Source organism: Triticum aestivum, chromosome 3B (genome assembly GCF_018294505.1).
Source record: "Triticum aestivum cultivar Chinese Spring chromosome 3B, IWGSC CS RefSeq v2.1, whole genome shotgun sequence".
Taxonomy (NCBI): domain Eukaryota; kingdom Viridiplantae; phylum Streptophyta; class Magnoliopsida; order Poales; family Poaceae; genus Triticum; species Triticum aestivum.
In genome coordinates this window covers 382,046,976-382,056,771 of record NC_057801.1, presented here as the reverse complement: position 1 = coordinate 382,056,771, position 9,796 = coordinate 382,046,976, and the positions used below count along the sequence as shown (strand labels likewise).

Genomic DNA, 9,796 nt, shown 5'->3' with positions numbered 1-9,796 from the left:
TGTTGCTAGCCCTTTTTACTTAGAAAAGAAAATACCGACAAAATAGCAGTGTCCACCAACTGTTTTAAATTGTGATCCAAATTCTACCGTATTGGAGTAGACGTGGTACATACGTTGTGGGCCTTTGCGTTGGTACCGACGCGTACGAGTACAACTCGTTTACTTGTCCTACAAGGACTCTTGTGTGTTGCCCCGCCTCATATATACCCCATGTAGTCGCATCTAAGCCGATCTGTCGTCTCGTGCTTGTAATACTCCTCCTCATAGTAATTGCGCCTTCGTGCGTCCATGGTTTTCTCCCGCAAGGGTTTTCACATAAAAATCCGTGTCTCTCGTGTCTCGTTTATTCTCGTTATTATCTAATATGTGGTATACAGAGCTGAGGTTTAGATACGAGATTTTTAAGACGAGAGATTAGGTTACGTGCGTAGCGCCCGCGCATGTCTGGGCGATCCACTGAATCCGAGTGGAGATCGATTTCGATACTGCAGCCGACCAGTCGCACGTTACCGAGCCGCCGGTGCTGCACAGAGTGGCTTCAAGTCCCAAGGAGTTGTTGCTGCTCACGCGTCAATGATTCAAGAGGCAAGTACGCAGCCAACAATTCGAGTGGTCGTGACGTACAAGTACAAGTACTAGTTGCAGCATGATTTGTGACATCTGATTGATTAAGTACTACTTCAATTAGTACTTGTTCCACGGGAAGCCATCTAGATTTCCGTTCTGCCTCCGCTACGTCCACGTCCTAAGCTATCAGGTATTATCTAATCTAGTTCCATTTGATCTGCATATTAAAGCTATCAAGAATTTTTCTACCGGCTTGTACTACTTTGTGTACACAGATTTAATCGACTCGTGGCTTCTATAAAGTACGATTTTCTGCTGGTGGACCGTGACACAAGGTTTACCTTATGGCAATTCAAGATGCGGGCGTTGTTGGCACAGTCCGACTATGATGAAGCACTTGATAGTTTTGGGAAGAACCGAATTCAGGACTGGACTGCTGAGAAGAAAAGAATTGATTGTAAGGCTTTGTCACAAATTCAACTTCATTTGCATAATAATATTTTGCAGGAAGTTTTGAGCGAGAAAACTGCCGCTGCTCTATGGTTAAAGCTGGAAGGGATCTGTATGACTAAAGATCTCACCAGCAAGATGCATCTGAAGCAAAAATTATTCCTGCACATGTTACCCGAGGGAGGTAATGTTTTGAATTATATCTTAGAATTTAAAGAGATCATATCTGATCTAGCTGCAATGGAGGTTAAGTATGAAGAGGAAGATACTGCTTTAATGTTACTTTGTTCACTGCCAAGTTCTTATACCAATTTTGGAGACACCATATTATACAATCGTGATACTCTCACGCTTAATGAAGTTTATGAAGCTTTGAACTCCAAGGAGAAGATGAAATTAATGGTGCCTCATGATGGTTCAAGTTCATCCCAAGCCGAGGGATTATCCGTTCGTGGCAGGACAAAGGAGAAGAACTCCAATAATGGAAACAGAGGCAAAAGTAAAAAACAGCTACAGGGTCCGGTCGCAATCCAGAGACTACAAGTATTGCCAATATTGCAAGAAAGATGGGCATGACATCTTAGAGTGTTTCAAGTTGCAGAACAAGGAAAAGAGAAAAGGTAACAAACAAGGTGAAATTTCTGCTAACGTTGCTTGTGATGAGTTCCGATGATGCTCTTGTCGTTATTGCTGGATGTGCTGAGACCAATGATGAGTGGGTACTTGACACTGCATGTACTTTCCATATGTTCCCGCATAGAGATTGGTTTACTACTTTTGATTCCAGTACTTCTGTTGGTTCCGTTTTGGATTTTGATAATTCACCATGCAAGATTGAAGGCATAGGTTCCGTTCGAATCAAGATGTTTGATGGCATAATCAGAACTTTGACAGATGTTCGGTATATTCCGAAGATGAAGAGAAATCTTATCTCTCTTAGTGCCCTTGATGCAAAGGGGTACAAGTATTCAGGTGGAGATAGTGTTTTGAAAGTCACCAGAGGCTCCCTTGTTGTGATGAAAGGTGACTTAAGTTCGACCAATGGTCTTTATTACCTTCGAGGTTCTACCGTTTCAGGTAATGCTACTCCAGTTATTTCAAAGAATTCTGATTATGATGCTGCTAACCTTTGGCATATGCGTCTTGCACATATGAGTGAACTCGGTTTGGCAGAGTTAAATAAGAGAGGTCTCCTTGATGGATATGAACCTGGTAAATTGAAATTTTGTGAGCATTGTATCTTCGACAAGCACAAGAGGGTGAAGTTCAACACTTCGACTCATACAACTGAAGGTATTCTTGATTATGTCCATTCTGATTTATGGGAACCATCTCGCAAGAAGTCATTAGATGGTGCAAGTTACATGCTGACTATTATTGATGATTATTCGAGAAAAGTTTGGCCTTATTTCTTAAAGCATAAATATGAAGCATTCTCAGCATTTAAGGAGTGGAAGATTATGATTGAGAGGCAAACTGAAAGGAAGGTAAAAATACTTCGCACTGATAATGGTATGGAATTCTGTTCTAAGCAATTTAAGAATTATTGCAAGTCTGAAGGCATTGTCAGACATTACACCGTTCCTTATACTCCTCAACAAAACGGTGTTGCTAAGCGTATGAACAGGACCATTATTTCCAGAGCCCGTTGCATGTTGTCCAATGCATGTTTGCATAGGCGTTTTTGGGCTGAGGCCGCTTCCACTGCTTGTTATCTCATTAATCGTTCACCATCTATTGCTCTTAATAAGAAAACTCCAATTAAGGTATGGTCTGGTTCACCTGCTGATTATTGACAGTTGAGATTTTTTGGTTACACTGCTTATGCTCATGTTGATAATGGAAAGTTGGAGCCTAGGGCTGTTAAGTGCATCTTTCTTGGTTATAAGTCTGGTGTTAAAGGTTATAAATTGTGGAATCCTGAAACCTAGAAGGTTGTTATTAGTAAAAAATGTTATCTTTAATGAATCTGCTATGTTACATGATGTTCCATCTACTAATGTTCCTGTTGAGAGTGAACAGCAGCCTACTATTCAGCAGCCTACTGTTCAGGTGGAGCATGTTATTAAAACAGGTGATACATCTGGTAATGAAATTGTTGATGCACATGATGAACCCGTCGTTGATGATGAACATGTCACTCCCACTCCAAATCAGCCTATTGTTCCACCCAGTTGGAATCTTGCACATGACATAGTTAGGCGGGGTATTAATAAACCTGACAGGTTAATTGAAGAGTGCAATATTGTTTCTTTTTCTTTATCTGTTGCAGAAGAAATTGAAGGTAATGCTGAGCCTTCTTCATATTCCGAGGCTATTAGTGATTGTAATAAGTGGATGACCACTATGCATGATGAGATGGAATCACTTGAAAAGAATGGCACTTGGGATTTAGTAAAATTGACTAGAGAGAAGAAACATATTCGTTGCAAGTGGGGTTTCAAGAGGAAAGAAGGTGTTTCTCCTAATGATGAGACAAGATATAAAGCAAGGTTAGCTGCTAAAGGTTACAGTCAGATTCCAGGTATTGACTATAATGAAGTCTTTTCTCCTGTTGTGAAGCATAGCTCTATTCGCACTTTACTCAGTATTGTTGCCATGCATGATTTTGAGCTGGAACAATTGGATGTTAAAACTGCATTCTTACATGAAGAATTAAAAGAGGATATTTATATGGGACAACCTGAAGGTTTTGGTATTCCTGGAAAAGAAAAGCTTGTCTGCAAGTTAAAAAAATCTCTTTATGGATTGAAGCAATCCCTTATACAATGGTACAAGAGATTTGACACATTTATGCTCTCTCGAGGTTTCAAAAGGTCTAATTATGATAGTTGTGTTTATTTGAAAACTATCAATGGTTCAACTATTTATTTGCTCCTTTATGTTGATGATATACTTATTGCTGCAAAGAGTATGTCAGATATTAATGAACTAAAGAAGCAATTGAGTAACGAATTTGAGATGAAGGATTTGATTGCAGCAAAGAAAATACTTGGCATGGAAATATCCAGAGATAGACCGTCTGGAAAATTATATCTAAGTCAGAAGGGATATATTGATAAAGTTCTTCGCCGTTTTAATATGCATAATGCCAAGCCGGTGAGTACACCGTTAGCTGCACACTTCAAATTGTCATCAGCTTTATGTCCTAAGTCAGATTCCGATATTGAGTACATGTCTAAAGTTTCCTATTCAAGTGCAGTTGGTTCACTTATGTATGCCGTGGTTTGTTCTTTTCTGGATTTATGTTATGCATTGAGTGTTGTCAGTAGATACATGGCTAATCCTGGAAAAAAGCATTGGAAAGCAGTTCAGTGAATTTTTAGATACCTATGTGGTACTTCTAATGCTTATTTACAGTTTGGAAAAACTGGAGATGGACTTGTTGGTTTTGTTGATTCTGATTTTGCTGGTGATTTGGATAAGAAAAGATCACCCACAGGTTATGTTTTCATCATTGGTGGTTGTGCTGTGAGTTGGAGAGCAACTTTGCAGTCTATTGTGGCTTGTTCCACTACTGATGTCGAGTATATGGTTATTTCTGAGGCATGCAAAAAAGCTATATGGTTGAAAGGTTTATATACTGATCTTTGTGGAGATTCATCTTGCCCTACCGTGTTTAGTGGCAGTCAAAGTGCTATATATCTTATAAAGAATCCAATGTATCATGAGAGAACAAAGCACATTGATGTCAGATATCACTATATTCGAGATGTTGTTACCGAAGGTGATTTGAAGGTATGCAAGATAAGCACTCATGATAATCCAGCTGATATGATGACAAAGCCAGTTCCTACCAATAAGTTTGAGCTTTGCTCAGGCTTAGTTGGTATTTCTCACTAGTCCTATGGACTTTGACGCACAAGGTGTTTATGCTGATTTGGATGGAGTTATTTACTTTCTTCGACTACTGGAGGGAATTTGGCTCAAGGTGGAGATTGTTAAATTGTGATCCAAATTCTATCGTATTGGACTAGACGTAGTACATACGATGTGGGCCTTTGCGTTGGTACCGACGTGTACGAGTACAACTCGTTTACTTGTCTTACAAGGACTCATGTGTGTTGCCCCTCATATATACCCCATATAGCCGCACCTAAGACGGTTTGTCATCTCGTGCTTGTAATACTCCTCCTCATAATGACTGCGCCTTCGTGCGTCCGTGATTTTCTCCCGCAAGGGTTTTCACGTAAAAATCCGTGTCTCTCGTGTCTCGTTTATTCTTGTTATTATCTAACAAACTGTATATCCTGGTCATGTGCAGCCCACTCGAACGTTCACTCACGGCTTCATCAACTCTCTGTTACCGAGCAGTAAATGACACCTCCAACAACGAACTGTCCCATTGGTCCACTTAGCAGGAGCATGCGAGCTCGTCCACCATATCGCCTCTCTCGTATAAAACCAAGTTATTTTGTTTTGGTGTTATGTATGATCAACTTATTTGCTGTCTTATGCTTGTTTTTTTAAAACAGTGTACTACTTGTGTTGATAATGCAGTGCAATTGTGATCATGCGGTGCCGGGAAGCGTGCGTATACTTGAGCGATGTACTAGTATTCTTGTACTATGTACATATTCCTGAGCGATGTAGTAGCAGTAGCACGTGGATGTCGGCACGGAGGGGTACGTGGTCAGCCAGTGAGATAAGTAGGAGGCAAATTAATTAGCGTCTCAATAATGCAGAGCAGGCGCTATGGGTGGGTGGCAGGCATAGATAGCAGCCTGGAATTAGTTAGGATGGGTACCTTACCTGCAACGCTGTGTGTCCCGGTAAAATTCCGAAGCAGAAGCGCGTGAAAACGAAGACGGAGACGAGAAGACGCTGTTTTCTTGGACCGTCACTGTCATTAAACGCGGCCATCAACAGCAACAACAAGAGAAAAGAAACCAAAGGAAAATAGAGTAGTACGTAGCAGTTTAAGCGTGGCAAGTCCGGCACGCGGCCGCGACTTACGCGGATCCTTCGTCTCGTCTCGTCTCCGCTCGTGCCAGCGACGACCGGTCAGCCACAGCCGGTCTTCCGCCTCCTCTTGTGCATCTAATGACTTGGACTCGTGCTCCCCTCGGCAACCGCAACCCACGCCGCTTGCGACCTTCTCTCCTCTCTCTGCTACGACTACTACTGGAGTAGTAGTATATAGCTGCGCAACTCCTAACCTTAACTTGGTACGTACGTCTCGCCTCGCCTGCTCCTCTTCTCTGCTCCACTTCCATTTCCATCTGCCCCGCCCATCCATCCTTGGTACGTACGTCTACTTCTAGTCGATTGTTGCTCTTCTTCTCCCTCAACTTGCCCATGTTTCTTCATGGAGCTTCAAATGTCATGGTCTAAGCCTGTTGTTATATTTTTCGTTGAGTCTTTCGGTAAAATGAGTCACGATGTTTAGCTCTGCTTACGATAAGGCTGTGCTTTCATAACCCAACACCTACCAAACCAATTAGTACTCCAGACTAGTTTCTCATGACATAATGAGCTTATCTTCTTCTTCTTCTTCTTGTGTGATTTGCCCTTGCAGAAACATCAGGTTGACCCTCTGGCTGGCTGGGCCACAGCGGTTGCAGAGACAAGAGAACAAGTCTCCTCCACAAAAGGGGTTCCGTGCCACAGCGCTGACATGTCCTCTCTGAGGCCGCTCAACACGGAACCAAGTTTTCTCCACTCCCCCATGGATGCCTGCGCCGCGCCGCTGAGGTCGCCGTCGCCGAGGGTCGTCGCCGGCCCGCCCAAGAAGAGGATGCCGCGCCCCCTCCAGAGGTCGCTCAGCTTCAAGAACTGGGAGGCGGAGGCTGCCGCCGATGAGCCAGAGCCGGCGACCCGGTGCATCAACGGCGCGCGCCCCGGGACCCTCCTGCTCCAGAGCCCCGGAAGCAAGCAGCAGTCCCCGTCCAAGCCGCACTTCGTCTCTCCGAGGCCTCAGGCCGAGCTGGACGACGCGGCCACCAAGGTCCAGAAGCTCTTCAAGGGCCACCGGACCCGGAGGAACCTCGCCGACTGCGCCATTGTCGTGGAGGAGCTCTGGTAAGTAAACTAAACACGCGCATCTGCATCTGCATCTGCATGCATGCTGATTACGTACATCGTGCCTGACGAAAACAATTTCAACGTTCATTCAGGTGGAAGGCCTACGATTCCGCATCACTCAACATCAAGTCCATCTCCTTCTTCGACGAGGCCAAGCAGGAGACGGCTGCTTCCCGGTGGTCAAGGGCTGGGAAGAGGATTGCCAAGGTCGGCAAGGGGCTGTCCAAAGACGAGAAGGCCCAGAAACTGGCACTGCAGCATTGGCTCGAAGCTGTAAGCTTCTCCCTCCATGCCTTCTCCTTTGGTTTCCAAAAAATCATACACTAAGTTTTTATACTTAAGTCAAAATCTTTGTGCTTCTTCAGATTGACCCGCGCCATCGCTACGGCCACAATTTGCACCTCTACTACGACATCTGGTCCGCGAGTTCCAGCACAGAGCCCTTCTTCTACTGGTAATTACCTTACTTGGTCGGTCGTGCTCATCTTTTTTTTTTGGAAAAGCATCAGAATGATGCATACGGCTCATCTGAAACATGTTCCTGGGGTGCAGGACTTGCTGATCCTGACAGCGCGTTCCTTGCTCGTTTTGTATTTTCAGGCTGGATATCGGAGCCGGGAAAGACGTTCATCACCAAAAGTGTCCCAGAAGCAAGCTGTATTCCCAACTGATTATGTACCTCGGACCAGTAAGTGACATCCTCTTTTCTGTCTCAAGATACGATACACAGACCTCAAAGTTGAATCTTGCTTGTTCAAATTTCCAAGAGATGAATTCATCTGATTTGAATGTTACTTGAATCGCAGAACGAGAGGGCAGGGTACGAGGTTATTGTGGAGCAAGGGAAGCTCATGTACAGGAGAAGCGGCCTTCTCGTAGAAACCACCGAGGATTCGAAATGGATATTTGTGCTGAGCACAACTAGATCACTATACATCGGGCAGGTACTTGGAAATGTTCCGTCCTTTTCTTCTCTCTCTCTCTAGTTAAGCAGTCGTGCATGATAAGTACATTCTGTATCAGTCCTGACTGTAACTTAATCTCTTGTGAGCAGAAGAAGAAGGGTAAATTTCAGCACTCAAGTTTCCTGGCCGGCGCGGCGACAACCGCTGCCGGTAGGTTGGTTGCCAAAGATGGCATTCTTAAGGCAATATGGCCTTACAGCGGCCACTACCTCCCTACAGAGGAGAACTTCAGGGAGTTCATCAGTTTCTTGGAGGAGAACAATGTCGATCTAGCTAACGTCAAGGTAAATTTACCACTCATACTAGTATATTTATAGAGATCGTCTTAATAACCACCAGGGATATCATATCTGATAAGCATTTGCGATTCATTTACAGAGGTGTTCCGTGGACGACGACGAGTACCCATCGTTCAAAAAGAGCTCAGACGAGCCTACTGAAATGGAAGGAGATGACGAGAAACCCACCGAGGAGGCGCAACATGATGAGACCCTCAACAGCTCGCAAATTGAACTGCCTGAGATGGACATCATCAAGGAAGTGGTTGCCGAGGACAATGCGGAAACCGAGACCAAGATGGCCAGTCTCCCATCCTTCAAATGGGCAACCGCTGCTGGCGCGCGGATCGGCTGTGTCCGTGACTACCCGGCTGATCTCCAGAGCATGGCTCTTGAGCATGTCAATCTGTCACCAAGAGTGGTGCCGTCTCCGAGTGCGAATCGGCTGCCCATCCCGTCACCTCGGCCGAGCCCCAAGATCAGGCTGTCTCCCCGGCTGCACTACATGGGCCTTCCCACCCCCACCGGCCGCCGTCTCCCGATCCCAAGCCCGGAAATCAGGAGGCAGCAGTTCATGGGTTTTCACACACCGCAAGTGTCTCTCACTCTCCCCAAGCACAAGGCCAAGTGATTTTTCATCTCGCGGCACCTACTACCAGGCTGCTGCTATTGAAGCTAGTATAGACGCAGTTTTAGATACTAGTTATTATAGCTAGCCTAGATCAGAGATACTACTCACAATTTTGTTTCTTATGGTTGCTTCTTTGGTTCTGTGTCACCATTCTTTAGTACTATGTTCATTCATCTTCTTATTTGACCTGAGGTGCGTCGGCTCTAGTGTAACCACAACTCTGCAAATAAGCCATGTAACTTTCCAGCTTTGTTTTGATAATAAAAGGGTTGTTTTGTTCATCATGTTTTATTGTTTTTATTGCACGCATTTGCAGCAGGAATGTAGGACACTCTCTAACGTTATTCGATTGGAAGAACAACAACAGCAACAAAAAACAGATTTGCTAAAATTAGCTATTGCACATCTAACTGTACCACCGTTGGATGAAAGCCCTCTAAGATTTGTACTTTCTTTTCCAATGCGAGATTGTGTTGTTGTTTTTGCGCGGCCTATGGGCTGGTTTGTTGCCTGCAATGCATACTAGGATAATTGCAGAGGCATGTATACGACTGCAGCTGAGGCGCCATGTCGGCTAGTTAAGTGTCTGCCACTTGACATGTAATTATATGACACATTTACCACACAACTGCAAGGGATACAATGCCATGGCAACTCGGGTGGCGTTGCATTTCATTTTTGTTTTTGTTTGTCACTTTTTCTTCCGCCCAATGAGAAACAATAATTCAAGACCCACCCCTCCCCCTAGGTAATGTTGTTTTTCTGCTTTTCATTAAAAAAAACACCACGGACCAGTTGCATGTTGGCTTGCAACTGCATTTGCTATAACATGTGCATATGGTGTACCTACCATGCAATTGCAGGGGCTACGACGCAACTGC

The 9,796-nt window shown here is 44.3% G+C and overlaps 1 protein-coding gene across 1 annotated transcript; it reads left to right on the top strand.

Annotated features, from left to right (window-relative positions):
* The first annotated feature begins 6,072 nt into the window (after positions 1-6,072).
* Positions 6,073-9,196, top strand: LOC123069958 (IQ domain-containing protein IQM1). The gene is made up of 8 exons (XM_044492953.1): positions 6,073-6,261; positions 6,536-7,038; positions 7,134-7,314; positions 7,407-7,495; positions 7,642-7,729; positions 7,848-7,985; positions 8,096-8,290; positions 8,385-9,196. Exons 2-8 carry the CDS (start codon positions 6,635-6,637, stop codon positions 8,913-8,915), a joined length of 1,626 nt encoding a protein of 541 aa, XP_044348888.1. The 5' UTR covers positions 6,073-6,261; positions 6,536-6,634; the 3' UTR covers positions 8,916-9,196.
* The last annotated feature ends 600 nt before the right edge of the window (positions 9,197-9,796 follow it).